This window comes from Malaya genurostris, chromosome 3 (assembly GCF_030247185.1).
Source record: "Malaya genurostris strain Urasoe2022 chromosome 3, Malgen_1.1, whole genome shotgun sequence".
NCBI classification, from domain to species: Eukaryota; Metazoa; Arthropoda; class Insecta; order Diptera; family Culicidae; genus Malaya; species Malaya genurostris.
The window spans coordinates 13,904,764-13,921,809 of record NC_080572.1 but is presented as its reverse complement, the minus strand read 5'-3'; the positions used below and the strand labels follow the sequence as shown (position 1 = coordinate 13,921,809).

The 17,046-nt window shown below is 37.0% G+C and overlaps 2 protein-coding genes across 7 annotated transcripts in view; one reads left to right on the top strand and one right to left on the bottom strand.

The window, feature by feature from the left end:
- The window catches only part of LOC131433732 (uncharacterized), a 45,494-nt gene that overhangs the window by 15,416 nt on the left and 13,032 nt on the right, over nt 1-17,046 (bottom strand). Inside the window, exon 1 of one of the 6 annotated variants that reach the window (XM_058600308.1) lies at nt 5,830-5,977. The exons of 4 other annotated variants lie outside the window; for them this stretch is intronic. The gene's annotated coding sequence lies outside the window, so the exon portion shown is untranslated. Of the gene's footprint in view, nt 1-5,213; nt 5,779-5,829; nt 5,978-17,046 lie in introns of those variants that run through there. One more of the 6 variants, XM_058600309.1, reaches the window with a different exon arrangement.
- LOC131438975 (uncharacterized) lies at nt 10,733-11,999 on the top strand. The gene is made up of 3 exons (XM_058609415.1): nt 10,733-10,985; nt 11,060-11,173; nt 11,218-11,999. The coding sequence occupies exons 1-3, from the start codon at nt 10,733-10,735 to the stop codon at nt 11,997-11,999; spliced, it is 1,149 nt and encodes a 382-aa protein (XP_058465398.1).

Below are 17,046 nucleotides of genomic sequence, written 5' to 3'. Positions count from 1 at the left end.
ATCATTGTGCTTGTGGCGAAGGTTACCGCGATATTGAACATGTCGTTTGGACATGCGTGGAGTATCGTGATGTCAGATCTCAACTAATAAATTCCTTGTGTACTCTAGGTAGACAATCCAATATCCCAGTTCGCGACATTCTTGCTTCCGTGACCTTCCTTACATGAAACTTCTTCATCATTTCATTAAGTCCATTGGAGTTCCAATTTAAATTTTATTCTATGTTAGACTGTTTTCTTTTCCTTGCGTCCAACCAATAGCCAACTATATGATATTGAATAAAAGTGATGAACTGATACAAATAAACCTGAAATAGTTACAAGATCATGTACAAAACAAATATATTTTATTTAATGTAATTTATAATAGAAAATCGCTTGATAAAAACAGAGTTTAGATTAACTAATGAATACCAACATACTAATATGATATTCGAAATGTATTAGGTTTAAAGTACTGTGTATTGTGGATGCCGCGGTGAAGAAAATCTTATATATCATATATATCATAGGCAATATATATAATAAAACGTATTTATGGGAAAAAATGTGTAGAGTTATTAGAAATGTATATCAAAAGTTGAATAGAACAATCTGATGCAAAACTTCATAATTCGATCCGGAGCTGTAGTCCGATTGGATCAAAGTAAAATTTAGTGATATTCCAATCAAAATAGCTAGTAGGTTAATTTTACTACATCACACAATGATTGGTTCTGGATGGTAAAAATAGTGCAAAGCACAAGCTATATTGTTAGCTTCACGGCATTCGGCATAAAATACTGATTATTCTACGTTTAATCAGTGTAGTGTTTCACCTCACAAATACGCTGGGCTACGATCATCTAAAAGGAATGAATTAGTCATCGTCTAACGAAAAAGTCTAAAATAATTACAACAGAGACAAGCATGTTGCAGCCTAACAAATGATAATGATAGAGTTAGACGAAAAATTCTAAGGTCCGCGAGGAGAAATCATGGATATTAGAAGATTGCTTATAGAAAGAATAAATAATCAAACTTTTGTGAATTAAATGAAGCAATGTGAACTCGAATTAATATGATCGAGCGGGAAGAAGCGGTGCTCATTTGTGAAGGCAGCATATTCACCTATAGCTCATAACTTGAAAACCGATTATCCATATTAGTTATTGGTCTAGCAGGCCCAGTTTATCGACAGCCAAGAAGGGTAGCTACAGTAATTGTTGCTCTGTTTGAACCTAAATCACTCTTCCTCTTTATGTGGACCTAGCAACTAGTGAAGTTACTATCAGTTAGCAGTTTCTACCAAAAACAGCCTTTCAAAACTGACGAAAGGCGTTAATTATTCCACCTATTCAATCATACAGATATTTTCCGCTAGTCTAACATATAATTTTAGCGCTTGTTATAATGAGCCCATGATATAGTTTTTTATTCTCGCTGGCTTCTGCTGTAGAAAATGCGTTACTTGGACTGGTAGACCATGATGGATGTTGCTTCTGGAAACCATCATAATGCGGATGCAAACAGTAATGAAGTTGGTTAGGTATTTTGTGAGTGTTTTCTCTAATTTTTTCACTGATCTGCTTCACTACTTATTATTTATCCCATCGCTGGCAGGAAAGTAGAGGGAATGACTTCTACTCGTTGTAACAGCCTTTGTTGAGAGAAACACGAAACTGGAACCTGAAACATTTTTGTGAAACGTGCAGGGAAGCTCCAAATCCAATAATATTGAATGTATTGCTTTAGCAATTTCTATTGCAATTTGATTAATAGCGAATAGTGTTTATTGTTTTAGGCTAAATCTAAGACGCTAAGCTGACTTACTGGATTTCCCATACGGAGACGATCGTTCTGAAGGAGAAAGCGATCTATCAGCTGGGAAGCATCGCTCTGATTGATCAATTGATGCAAAAGCGAAGCTGTCACGAATTTAGGTGAAATTATAGCCAACGTTTCAGTATCACGTGTGAAGGTAGCTGCTAGACAACAAGACACAAAGCACAATAAAACGATTTGAAGCTTTAATTCATTTGCTTTGATCTTGTGTCATGCTAGTTTATATAAAAAGCTTTGTTATGTCGTTTTTACCTGAGAAAATTTCTATTATCCCAAGGGAAATTTCAAGTGCTTAAGATTAGTTTCTAATTCAAATAAGACGAACTCGATTAACTATCAAAATCGCAAAATGGTTGTAATGGTAGAGAACTTAAAGCTATAAGAATAACTGCATGCATGTAAAACTTGAATACAAGCTTGGCGAAGAGAAGCTCAAATATCGAAATCCGTTACGCTAGTATGAACATAGATATAATTGCATATATTTGGGCTATTGATGTAATTTCGTCGAATACAAGAACATACACGAATCAAGGCAAACAGAGTCGCGATGCTGGCTCATCTGCTGGCTCATGAGCTGGAATGGGGAGCTATCTCGTGAGCTGACTCATGTGCTAGTTCACGTGCTGAGTTGAGTGTCCGTTTTTTTTTAAATTTATATAATTTTTAAGCACACAGTGTCCGCACTTGTATTGTCTCTTGTCAGTAGGTGGACTACACAAATAGCACACGCTCATAAGTCTGGTTTAGAAAGCACAGCACACGAGTTTAATAGGCACACTCTGCAGGTATAGAGCAGCTCGTGTGCTGAGCTCGGACATCACTGCTTAAAAAAGTGTTTGACTTTTGTTCAGTGTATATTGTTTTAGAGTGCACAATCGCGTTCCTCCAACATGTTTCCGAATAGCAAAGCTTAGAATAAAAAGCGCGCAATTCAACAAGACTCAAAATATTTTTTATTTCATATCTAAATTTTTTCGAGAACAGCGTCTTTATGAGAAAGATTGCTATGATCTAATTTATTGCTTTTGATCTGTAAAATCATTAATACGTCATCAGTTAGGACCAAGGGAAATTTCAAGTTGATTCGAGACATCAGTTTAGACATTGGATCTCGTGGCAACGTGTTTTGCAAATAGGATTAAATAGATCAACTTGAACTGCTAATACATTGATGAGTCAAAGACGAAATGTAAAAACAAGCTGTTAAATCATTTTCTAGTGTTTCGTTGACTATTTTTCATTAAGAACGTGGCTTCTTGAAAATAACTAAAAATTGTTTGAGCTCTACTTCATTTTTCAAATGACACGAATCGCATTATCGCATGTTATTTATAAGTGTGTAGATTTCCAGATTGCTCGATCGATTTTTTACCTTTTTTTTCGACACCATTTTCCTACCAATAACAGTTCCCGAGTCACAACGATTTGAAGAAATATTTTGGGAATTGCTAAATCAGCAGAAAATGGTTCAACAATCAATGAATTATTATCAATCAATAGTCTGTTCATTGATAGTAGTATAAAATTGTTGAAAGTCTTCAGAATGATGTGTATAGAATTATGAACCAAAATCAAACAAACGCATAGAATACTGAGCACTGTAAGTATTATTTGATTTTGTCACTCTCAATAAATATGAGTGATTCAGAAACTACTGACAATCTCAATGGCTTGTTTGAATTATATCATATTCGTTTTTCATGTTGAATGAGTTATTAATATATAAATGACATATAATATGCAATTAAGAATTCTAACGTTTACTGGGAAAGAGAAGTTCTGGGAATAAATAAATAAATAGTAATAATAATAATAATAATAATCTATTGTATTTTGACCCTTTTATATTTTTAGAAGTACTCTAAAATTGTAGGCGTTATTGTGAATTCACCTTGTGAAACGGCAATAAAAAAGCAAATAAAATTTTCGAAACATATTTTGACAGCAAATATTTATAAACGTTAGTATATTGTTAGTTCTGTTGTAGTGATCGAAATATTTTTCCCGCCGCGTAAAATATGATATATCATTCGAAATTCATCTATAAATAAAAACATAACCTATTTTTGTGGCAGATAGAAAATTTTTTTACAATTTATTTCACAATCAGACGGTTTTTTCTCGTTATTTAGAATCAAGCGGCGCATATACCTACAATTCGCTTACAGACGCCATACAAAAACTCAGGGACAGATGCCGCCTATTTAATATAAAGAACGCGTGAAGTAAAATGCGCCCTTGTTATTTCTTAGTTCATTTAATGAATAAATACCTTCCTTAATTATCTAAACAATCTTTAAGAAAGATCCAGTAAAAGCGATATAACACTGGAAATTACATAAGGTCAACCTTATATTCAGTAAAAATGAGTAACAAAAATATATTCATAACCGCTTACTTTTTATCAAGAACGAGTACTTTCTTCTTGCCTTACCTACCTCGAAAAAAATCACGAGAAAAGAATATCACCCTGCATCTCCCCTACAAAACATAATTTTTGTTTCTAAATAATTTATTATAATAAACATTGATTACCAAATTCATTGGATTGATAAGTAAGACTTATAAAATAGCACAATAAGCTATCGTCAAGCTCCATGCTCTAATATCTTTGGTATCTTAATAATGTGATAAATCTGGAATGATTTGACATCGATACTGATTTCTGCAAACGCAATGATCAAAATCTTGTTTAGCTTTAAATTCTGTACCAAAAAAATTTTCACATTTCTCTGCGATCCTAATTCATCCACTTCGATGATAAACTATGGCTCTGAAGTGATGCTTCGGAATCTAGTCAGGACGTTGATGCGGTGCGGCGAAAACCTTCGCGAACATACCACCCTCCCGCTTGCCGGTCGGAGGTGAGTGAGTCGGCTTCGTAGGCATACATAGGGACTGACAGGGCGAGGAGTGGCGGTGCGTGACTTTATCATGTCAATCGCGTCCCTCGAAACGAGAACGAAACACACGGAGTGTGAGCGTGGTTTATGGGCACTCGATTGAAAGGATGGACGGTTAAACGAACGGACGGATTCGATTGAAAAGAGGCACCTTTCAGTAGAGGTTATTGGCCACGGAGAAGACACGGTCGATCATCGGCTGCTTATTGGTTTATAGCGTTGCCTTTTTCCCTCTCTCTCGGACACTCACTTCAACGATATTCCATCTCAGCGGGTTACCACTTCCCTGTCTCGCTATCTGTTTCCCTCCGTGACCAGTTTTTAATTCATTAGAGAAATTGAAAAATGATTCTTTGCCGGTGGAAATAAAATTAAGATTAAGATTTGTTTAACCTCCTTTTGCTGTCCTCCAATTCCGTGGCCGTTCAATTTTGAAAGGGGAATGGAATTTCGATTCACACCTTCGACTTCAATCTTCACTCACCAAATGAACGTAATTAATATGCAGAAATGGCGACTGACGACCGCCGACGATGATTTTTTAAATCTACTTTATATGATGATGGTCTGGTTCAGCTCGGGGGCTTATACGCTCACGAATCACAAAATCACTTGAAGTGTTAATTGAGTTTTTGTGTTTTTCATCCGACCACACACATCGCGAATTTCATCAATTACATCAGAAATTATGCAAATTTGGCTAGAACATCATCAATTACTTATCACATGATAATTTCGAATTGTTCCTTGTTTGTTCGCCAATAACTCACGAATTCGCCCCAAAAATGTGATAAAATAAAGATTTTCACCGCTATCGAATAAATCACATTTTGAATGAAATAGCAAAAGTTCTAATTTCCATCTCGTATGCAAAAAGATCCTTAAGCACTCTCTCTCTCTCTCTCTCTCTCGTGAAACGTCTTCGAGATTTTTATCCCATCACACTCTTTCTTGCTCCTTCCCGGTACTTGACTCTTACTCCGTCTTCACAGCAGTTCCAAAAAATAAAAAGCTTCGTATTCAGCTTAAAGTACACTTTCCCACATTGAGTTCCGGCAATAATTATTTGCAATATTGACGATGATCAAAATATTACTCACAAAGTGGACCCAGCATTCTGCTCTGCTCTCAGATGTCTGGAAAAACATGTGTTCCTCCGACCGACAACCGTCACCGAAGGTAATTTTGCCCCTGACAGAAGTAATTAAAATTATAAGATGTGGATACTCGAACCACGACAGTCACACTGCGATTGCGCAGTAGGCAACGAGCGGTGAAAGAAACGAGATCCTTTGGCTGCCGCCGTTTTTTTTCTCCGCTGGATTCTTCCGATGATTTTTGCATAAACGTTGCTAGGGTTGAGGTGGAGAAATTTTCCCATCTTGGTAGGGTTCTACCAAAATTTTATTTTCTGAATTCATTCGGTGTTATGTTCAAAGTTATTGTAATGAAGGTTTTATGTTCAATGTTATTGTAATGGAGGTTGTTTCGTCCATTTGGATTCGTGAGTACTTTGAGCTCGATACATATTTCCTAAAAGTTCTGCTTATAGTTTTCAGACAATTCACCATCGAAGCAAACATTTATTATAGCTGTTACCACCCTACCACACTCGGTTGGCCTTTGACAGTCCTGACTGCCCGCTGCGGTGCACACTCATAGGAAATTGCGCGCGGGAATGATAAAGCAAACGAACCATCGCCATTGAAACCACTACCAGCACCATCCTTCCGCAATTCCTCGAAGAATTTTTTAGATTTTTAGCAAAATTTTATGCGCGTGCTTCCATCGGCCCCTTTTTGGAGTTTTATTACGTTTTAAGTGAAAATATACATATTTACGTTGGTGGCAGTCCTTCTCAGTGTAAACATTTTCCCCTCATCCGACCAGTGTTTCAGCTCGGTTTTTTGTTGGGAAGGCTCTCTCGAATTCTTTTAGGGATGGTCGAATTCGGGATGGTTAACGTTGAATAGAAAAAATCGATTGCTAATCCACACGAGTCCAAAATGGTTTGGCTTACTGTTTGTTTATCGAATGTTTCTAATACGAATATTCTTTAACAGATAGCACAGATGTATATCCTACCCTAGTAGCAATTGTGACTTGTTAAAATGGTATATTCCACACTGAATTGTTATAGGGTAACAGAGATATTTTAGCCCACCTTAGGAATAATTCTATTTTGGCCCACTTTGTAAAAATATCTTTTAAATGTTGTAATATCTTTGGAAAGCCTTTTCACAATGGGTAATTTAATGTGATTAGCTTCAAATTGATGCAGCATGGGTTACTTAACATCGGTTAAATCCTTAAAGTTTAGTAGGTGGGCCAAAACATATGAAGCGGCCAAAATACCTCTGTTACCCTATGCTAGATATATTATATAAGTAATTTCATGCGTGTTTGTAGCGAACGTGAAACTAGTTGGAGCTGATATTACTGCTTATGAAACTTATCCGAAAGCCTGAATGAATTATGTTCCACATCGGTTTCCAACTTGATTGTGCGACATGTTGATTCGGGTAGTTTCACAGCCGGTTTTCACTGAACATGTACTACTGCTATGAACTTATCAAACTTTCCAATATGTTCGATAAGTTGCACAGTAGCTACTGGAAATATTTTCGAAAACAAGAATCTTGTTACATATCATGCAATCAAAGTGCGCTGTTCCAATCACACAATGGATATACTATTGTGCTACTTGGAAATCAGTTAACGGCTCCCAGGAATAAGCAAGAAAAAGATTGAAAGTCAATAATTTCGACATTCGTATTGATATTGTAAATTGCTGCAAATCGGATGTGAGTTTTCTGCATTTCAAGAGGAAAGCCGGAAAAATAGAAGTGATGAACTCTATTCAGGCAAGAACACATAGTGATTGGTTATGAATGGAGCAATTTGCATTGTGTAGGATCCAATGAGGTACATTTTTTGTCAAAGTAGGGAGACAATTAAATTACGCGGTATATATTTGTAAATAATTCCTTAAAAGTAACTATATGCATTAAAATAACGGTTTGGCAGCTACTGATTTATGTCCACGTTTTTATTGATTCGAACCACAGTGTGTCGGTTATAGAGACGATGAGAAATACGAAAAAAAAATTAAATTTGGCTCCAAACTGCTTATAAATTGTAGTTTATGTTAGTTGCTGGCAAACAAACCGATTTCTACTGCAACGGTTTCTAGTTCTCGGATCCGAAAATAGTGATAAAAAAACACCGAAAACAGAACTGACTTCATGCTTGTTTTTCAAAATTGAAAAAATCCTTTAGAAATATTTATATGAGTAATATGGGGAAGGTATCCTAACATCAGTCGGTGGATTAAAACAAGTTTTCATCTATCTTTACACATTTGCTGAGCCAAGGTCGTTCTTCCAACAAGACCGCGATAATAACCATTTTAGCAGAAGGCGCTAAAAAGGAAAAGTTTACGATACTCCCGACATAGTTGATATTTTAATTTTGAGCCACTTTGAGTTGAAAACCAGCACATCATGATGTATCCATTTTCTTCGAAGGAAGTGCTGAAACTTTTGCTAGCTGAAGTAGATAAGTTTAATTGGATATTGATTCGTGTTGATTTTAGTAAATGTATCCCGATTTATGATTAAACTTCTTCAATTTTGATCTGCAGCTCTCAAATTACATTTGATAATACTGATCCATACCTAATAAAATTTCAGGTAGGTATTGTGTATTGGTTCATTGAATAAATAAATAAAAGCTTCCAGCTTTGTTTATATGGATTCTTATTTGACAAATCTGTCCAAATGTGACATCTTCCGACGGACAGTTTTGTTGCTGAAAACAACAATGTGCATAGCGTCGAATATTATAATATATGATACAAAATTCCTGTTTGCGTAAAAAATTGTGGCAAATGAAAACGGCAATATGACCATGTGATACTAGGTCAAGACAGTTCAAGTCTTTGTAAATATATGGTACCGTTGGTAGGTCGAAATTCTTAACATTCCTCTTCAAGCGGTCGAAATTCTTAACATTCCTCTTCAAGACTTCAAGCGTTCTCGGTACTTCTTAGACAACAATCGGTAATAATAATGTGAAATCGATGTAAGCATTTCAAAAGGGGCTCAATATCATTGACAGATTTTCTTTGTTTACTATCTCTTTCGACAATATCTGCATCATTATACAAATGTTCGTAACATACCAATGAATCCAATTAATGACAGATTGTCTCAAAAAATCGAATTAAAATCGACGTTCAAATTTCCAAAATTTCTATGAAACGCAAAAAAACAACAATTTTGAACAACCCTTCAAAAAGTATTGAACCCCTAACTCCACAAGAAATACACTTGCCTGCGTGCCACAACCCTTCCAATGTTCACTCTAACTCTATCATCTTCGAACACACTCGACTGGGAAGAGGATACTTATTTTCAATCCTGGCAAGATATATATTTCATCATGTGTGTATGTGTTATTGCTCTCGCGTGGTTTCTCTGGAGAGTAGCGGAAAATTGTCGCGAAAGAAAAATAAAAATTGGAAAAAAGGAAGATATGCGAAAAAGGGGCAACTTAGTTAGAATGAAGGATGTTGTCGCTAATGCCAATGAGAATACGAAAAGGACCGGTTTTTTGCGTTATTTTCGCCAAGACAAAAGGATACACACACGATACGAGGGCTACGGCATGATGTTTCTAGTAAGGATCTGCTTTATTTTAGCGGAAATCGTCTTGTTTTAGGGACCGACAAATGGGTGAAATTGGAATCGCTTGAAATTAAAAATATATGCGAAAGGGTGCAAATTTACCGCGATTTGCGTGCTCGAGAAGGGGATTGAGGCGAGTTTTTTTTTCGTTGGTTGAAGGGTCGCATGGACTACGTGTCTTTTGTTTCCGTTTTGAGAACTGTACTCGAAAAGTAAAGCATTTAATATCTATGAATTGAAACTCATTCTCATCATGCGCATAGAAACCATTAGTACCGATACATGTCCGTTCGCGCAACGAACTCTTTATAAGTGTTAATTAACTAATTTAAAAATAACACCATGTGAAATGCGAATTGAAGCTAGCCGCGACGAATTCCAAATTCTTCCACCACGCGCTTTCCCCTGACCAGATAGAGAAATACACGAATTGAAGAAATCAAATCTTTAGACACCTCATTCCTTTTGAGTACCAATTAAGCGATGATAGTTACCAACGTTCCATGTACTCCCTCAAATGGCTCACCACTCAAACCAGTTTTACACAAGATGAATAAATAATAACTATCTGATTCACTTCTTTTCACTAGCAAAACGAATGTGTTTGTGAGACAACCGAAGTTGATGAGAACTGCTTGTGCCTTTGCCTTAACCGAGCTCTCTAGTAGGTTGATTATGAGCATATGATTATCTTTCGTCTGGACACGGTTTCGGAAAAATTGCACTAATCTATAAAATCGATTTAGTTTCGCAGGCTGACCAAATCGGTTAAATCTGGGAGATGATTACTTTCCTTTCAGAAAGGTTTAATTGCTAATGAACTCTAGCAAGACAATGAAACGAAGACTGTTCAGATCAGGTTTGACTTGACTTGGTGTAGATCAGTTAAAATATATACCAAGGCGGTATTTTTTAGGCGCGACCAACCCTCGAAAAGTTCCGGGGAATTATTTGTTGGTAAATTTTAGTGTTACGCGCGATTCAGTGAAAGGCAGCGATTTTTGGTAGCTTTTTTTCGAGTGAATCGCTTGCCGAATGAAAAAAAAGGAACACTTTCCGATATTATATTCGTTTTAACATTGGTTGGATAGAATTGCTTGGACATAGGACGGAATATCCTTCTTTATATTTCTTGTTATCATCTAACACTACGCAACTCTATTTTTGGATAAATTTGATGTAAATTATAAGGGTACTGTTTTTTGTTCAGGTCTACTAAAATGTAATCCTGATCAACACATGTATTTTTGGATAGAGTATACTGACTCTCGAACGACTATTGAATGAACAATCAATGGGAGAGAGTACGAACAAAATGTGGATTGAGGATGATGGACAAGCTGTGGAGCCACCCACGCTAGACGAAATACGAAAAGCGGTTAGACAGCTTAAAAATGGAAAGGCCGCTGGGAAAGACGGGATCCCGGCTGAATTTCTCAAAGTCGAAAGCGAGCGGCTGTTCTACGTACTCCACCAAGTAATTGCAATGATCTGGGAAGGAGAGGAAATGCCTTCGGACTGGCTGGATGGTATCATATGCCCTATCTACAAAAAGGGTCACCGACTTGGTTTGTGAAAATTATCGAGACATAACACTCCTCAATATCGCCTACAAGGTACATTCTAGAGTTCTGTTCAGCAGACTGCGTCCATGGACAGAATCCTTTGACGGCGAATACCAATGCGGTTTTCGAGAAGGACATTCAACAACGGACCAGATGTTCACCTTGTGACAAATTCTCGATAAATTTCGAGAGTAAAACTTGCGGACTCATCATCTGTTTGTAGATTTCAAAGCAGCGTACGACTCAGTGAAACGTAACGAATTGTGGCAGATCATGTTAGAACATGGGTTTACGACAAAACCAATAAGACTGATTCGTGCGACGCTCGATAGATCAAAATCAAGCGTCAAGATAGCTGGTACGATATCCGATACTTTCGTGACATTAGATGGATTGAAGCAGGACGACGCGCTCTCAAATCTGTTGTTCAATATAGCGCTCGAAGGTGCCATACGAAGATACGGCGTGCAAAGAAACGGAACCATCATCAATAAGTCTCACATGCCTCTTGAATTTGCGGACGACATTGATATTAATGGGGTGGATCGTAGAGCTGTGAAAGAGGCTTTTGTGCCCTTCAAGAAAGAATCTGCGAGAATATGGTTGACGATAAATTCTACCAAGACTAAATACATGGTGGCTGGCAGAGAACGAGGTAGCCCAAACGGTGTAGTACCCGAGGGTGAGATTGATGGGGTATTATACGACGTTGTTGACGAGTTCATATATCTTGGAACGCTAGTGACATGCGATGATATTAGCCGCGAGGTAAAAAGCACAAAACTTGCTCTACACAAGTCGTTTATACTACATGTTGTCCTATACAGCCACGAAGCAAGGTCGTTGAAGGAAACAGATGTTCGAGTACTCGGCGTCTTTGAGAGAAAAATCCTGCGCTCAATACTTGGCGGCAAAGAAGAGAATGGAGAATGGCGCAGACGCATGAATCATGAGCTGTACCAAGTATACAAAGATGCGGACATTGGAAGGCTTATAAAACACGGCAGACTACAGTGAGCTGGACATGTAGCAAGAATGCCGAAAGAGAGAATGGCCTACGTGATGTTCAGCAGAAAACCTGGGAGAGGTCGTGAACTGCGGGGTAGACTTCGCACTCGCTGGCTATACGTAATCGAAGAGGATGCAAGCGCAGCAGGAGCACAGAGCAACTGGAGAACGGCGGCTCAAGATCGAGTATCCTGGAGAGCTACAATTCGTTCGGTCATTTTCCGAAGACGGGATGTGCACCATTAAAGTAAAGTAACTAAGTATACTGACTCTGAATATATTCTGGATTGGCGTAGTCGGTTAAAAATGTAACATCCAAACCAATGGTAATTCAAACTATCTCCAATGTGAACCATAAGCCTTTCCTTATCCTGAAAATTATCCACTGCATGAGAAAATATAATTTCCGAATATAGGCCCATTTCACTCTGACAAAACAAAACGCCAACTCTAAGGCTCTGTTAGTCTACGAATTTTGAGATCTTTAGATAGATGCGTGCATCATGCATAATTTTTACAGACATTTATTCGATGAGGTCTACCTCAATACGAAGAAATTATTTTCTTCGAGAAGAAACGGTGTGAGATTTTTTTCCTCGGTGTTCTAAATGAAGTGCGTGTCGTAAGCATGCGCTTAACGAAACCAATTCCCGCTTATGTGACTTTCGTTCTGTACGCTGGTTACCTAAAAACAGAAAGTCACGCGTCAAAACTGTCAGAAAACTGATCGCTATTAGAAACCTTGTGAGAAAATAGACAGATAGACATTTACACTTAAGGACAGCCGAGCTTCATCGTCGGTCCTAAACAACAAAACTCAAGATTTGTGAAAACAATAAACTCTGAGGTATGACTATTAATTGATCTGAGTGTCGCCCGAGCGCTTTTTTTTGTGTTGTCGCTTGACGGCCGAGCACTTCTTCTCTTCGTTTAGGCGTTCCCCGTATAGGATAAGTTACCGGTTCCGTTGTCCCGTCTCTGTGGAAATAGTCGCAAATTTTCATTTCGCTGTTGAATTCGTCGGTCTTTTTATCTTTTCTATAAATATAAAAAATAGGTATAGAATTCACTCAAACTTTACAAAAAAATTCAGAAGCCCATAGAGCCGAGTGTCATATACCAATCGATTTAGCTCGACGAACTGAGCAAATGCTCGTGTGTGTCTGTATGTGTGTTGCCAACAAAGAGGTCGAGATCTCAGAGATGGCTGAACCGATTTTGATCAAACTAATCGCAGGTCTCTCCGTCACCCTGAACGCTTTTTAATGGTTTGCAGATCGGATGTTTACTTTTTGATTTATTGTTCATTTAGTTGTATGTTAAAATTTTCAGTTTTGTCACAATATCTGTCACAATTGACCATGAAAAAAAATATATTTAAAGACTTAGATTTCCCACGGTAATAGCTATCCAACAAACCATGAATTGTTGAAATCCGTCCATTTTTAACGGAGATATCGATTTTTTTTTGTGTAAGCGACTTTTGCCCTTATTCCAGTAGTAGGAGTTTTACACGTTTGATGATAAAGCGATGTTTCGGAGCAAAGTGAAACTCGATTTTCAATTCTGTTTTGTACAATTGTTTCTTAGCACCTAAAAGACCATGCACAACACTCTTTTTCATGACGCTTCGTTTTTAAAACATAATCGTTTGAACATGATATATAGATGCCAGTATTTTCAAATTCAGAATCCTTATACCATTCGAAGAATTTGCTTATCTCAAATTTGTGTGTGAAAAATATATCATGATTTTTTGTCGGCGATGGCTTAACTTATTTCTACATACTCAGACTCATATGAAAAGTTCTATGCTTCCAGATATGGTTTCTGAATTTCATTTGGATCCGACTTCTGGTTCCGGATCTACAGGATGATATATGTAATGAAATTAAAATAATGTCACTCATTTTACTAGTAGATGGCTGAACCGATTTTGTCCGTCTAACATTCAAATAAAAAGTCTTGAGGTCCTATAGAAACTGCTTGTTTTATAATCAGACCATACTTCGGGTTTAGGACATACAGAGTGATTAGTGTAAAAATTTCACATAAATTTATCGTGTTCACAGATTTTAGAGTCGACGACCAAATAAACTTATTTCAGTTAGGGGTTAACCTAAGTTTGTGCCTAGGGCACATAACCGTTTTTACTTTTCTTTACGTTTCGTCTTAGACTCGTCAGTGCCCTAAGCACAAACTTAGGTTAACCCCAAAATGACCATACCTGAATCGGCCGGTATTAGCCGAAAATAACGTTTTCGTTCGGCACATCAGCAAAGACATGGCACTTCGGTGCCCAACGGATTTAGTCAAGAAAAAATTCAAATTAAAATAAACTTATGATCCCATACAAAATTGGTGAATTTTTTTCATTTTTTTTAAATTCAAACCGTCATGGAAGATGATGATACCAAAAAATCCTCAAAGTGGGACTCAAAACTTCTTCAATTTATTCGTTATACTGATTCATGGACATACAAACTATTTTTGGTTATGTTGGTCTCTAAATACCGTTTCTGGAAGTACCATAAATAATGACAAAAACGTTTAAAAGGAACCCATTTTTACATTTTATGAAATGGTTAATGAAGTTCAAGTCGACTCTACGTCATGATAAGACTAAAAACATGTTCCATGGAATATATCTGTCGAAATAAACTGTAATTGTAATTCTGAAAAGTTATCTTGCTATATGATGTAGTAAACAAGTAGCAAATGTAACTTACTGAAGTTTCAAGATGTTCTACAATTGTTTTAGAACTGTTATTTATGTTAGATATGTTTAGAAAGATTTTTAAATATATAAAATTCGGTTGTGCAACTTATCACTGTTAAGTTTCACAATACTAACGAAAAAATCGCTGTAGAACAACTTTAAGTACGTCTAAATCAATTATGTAGCAAATCACTATTTTCTCCATAATAAGTTTCACAAGCAGTTCTGCAAAAATTTTCACATCGTCATGTAAAAAGGAAGTAACTATAGCAATTGTGCAACTTATCAAATCAATTATATCGAACACAATATGCTGCGCAATTACTATTAATCTCTGGTGGAAGAAAAATTAGTGAAATGATGCTCCCTGCAAGGCAAAAAAAGATAAACCGAGAACCTTGCTGTAAAAAATATTTTTCTGCTAAGTCCGCATAGTTTTGACTGCCTTATGAATTTTAGGTCAGTGTGTGCAGTTTTCTTCAGTTTTAGTTATATAAAATTCAAATCTTGTAAAAAAGTTAGGCAAGATTTCTCTGTTCGAAATCAATGTTGCACATATTCTTCGCGTCACTAATTCATTCATCTATCTTCAGTGCGATTATCCTTATATTACTCACGCCCGTCTCGAACAACGTTGAACTATTCACTGCACAAAAGAGAGAAGGGTGAAAATGAATAAGCAATAATCATAGAGAACCCGAATCTACTAATACATTCTTCGCCGCTGGTATACATCGTGCATGTTCGTTTGTTTACTCCTCGAATTGGTTCGAATAGTGTCACTGCGATGATCGTTGGATTCCATTCTTCGCGAAGCATTCTTAATTATATCTCGTTAGGTAGCACTAATGGGAGAGTGCTGGGATATTGTTCATCACATACACATAAGACTATGGTACTAATACAGGGGGAAACGTCTTAATTTGCTTGTTTCAAAGACAGCACGAACGATCATAGCGAATTGAGCTTCGACGATTATCGCTGCATGAATATTCGTTAATCATTCACCTCAAGTCATTCAAAGATTTGTTTGTTTTTGCGAATAACAACTGCAAGAAATAGATCTTCATGCGAGCAACGAAGCAGCATCGGCTTCGTTCGCACCCGAATGTATCGAGCAAAGGCGATTTCTTGTTTACATTAAGTAGTAGTTTTCACGAGTTTCACAATTGTTTTTTCGCTGATTTTTTTACTGCCTTTATGATAGAATCAACGCATGAGTTTTTGTATCAGTTTCACAATCGTTATGAATAAACATTCGAAATAACGGAAGAACTCAAAGATATGTTATGTTGCATAACATAGAAAAATGGCGCTTTTTCCATAACTAAAATAGTCATATAAACTAACTTGATTAATTGCACAATCAGTAGAAGAACACAGGGCAGCAACTTAACGTGCTTCTTGGGATGCTAACCCGATTCCGTTTAGCCACTGGGATAATGAACCGTGTCAAATAAACAAATTAGAAAAAAAACTTTTAGTGGAAATAAGGACAATGCAGAGAACAAATTTTGTAATTGGCGTGAAACAATGGTTGGAAAATAAGGAATTAGTTCAATCTTGAGACAATTCGGACTTCCGCTTACGATTTGATATTATCAGTAATAACTTAATAAGATGGAAACCAAGATCAAATATAATTGTAATAAAAAGAAGGATAGGACACAAATATTCAGGGCGCAGTGTAATGGAATCAATCAAAGAAGTACGACTAAAATAGCTGCCTAAAATCTTAGGTTTTCTGGAAATCTAAAATTTGTTTCATCATGTTTCGGAAATATAATCATTATCGTAAATACAGTAAGTAAACCCCAAAAGCTCCATTCCCAAGTTTTGATTCGGAATGTCTCCTGTTCTTAAACAAATTTGATTGCCACACAAAAAATAAGACAACCTTTAACTTCACATGACATTACATGTAGCAAAAGATGAACTAATCATGGCAGGTTCGGATAGTAATGTAGAAAAAACAAAATGATTACCGATAGTCGATACACTACAGGATGAATCGTATCTTATCTTTAAACATGCTCAGTGACAACAAATTTTCTCTCCACTTCAAGACATGTTCCAAAGGAGCGTCCGAGTTGTCCCACGTGAACCAGCTGCTGGCCGTCTGGGGTTTTGTTAAATACGCGGCCACCCGCGGCTTCCGGGGGTGGGTTTCCAGTCGCAGAAGAAACAAATAATCAATTAGTGGTAGCTGTAAAACTTCTGACTTTCGTTTCGGCTCGAAGCCAACTGTTGTGGCTGCCGACCGGGGTAAGCCGGTCTGTCCTCCGCAACGAACGGTGGCCCATGGGATAGGTCATAAATTATCCCTTGCTTTCGATG

Bases quoted from the DNA above. Each gene is read 5' to 3' on its own strand.
- LOC131438975 (XM_058609415.1), top strand. From the start codon at position 10,733: ATGTGGATTGAGGATGATGGACAAGCTGTGGAGCCACCCACGCTAGAC. The intron at 10,986-11,059 runs GTTTGTGAAAAT...TCTGTTCAGCAG, and splicing joins CAAAAAGGGTCACCGACTTG to ACTGCGTCCATGGACAGAAT. The intron at 11,174-11,217 runs GTAAAACTTGCG...ATTTCAAAGCAG, and splicing joins ATTCTCGATAAATTTCGAGA to CGTACGACTCAGTGAAACGT.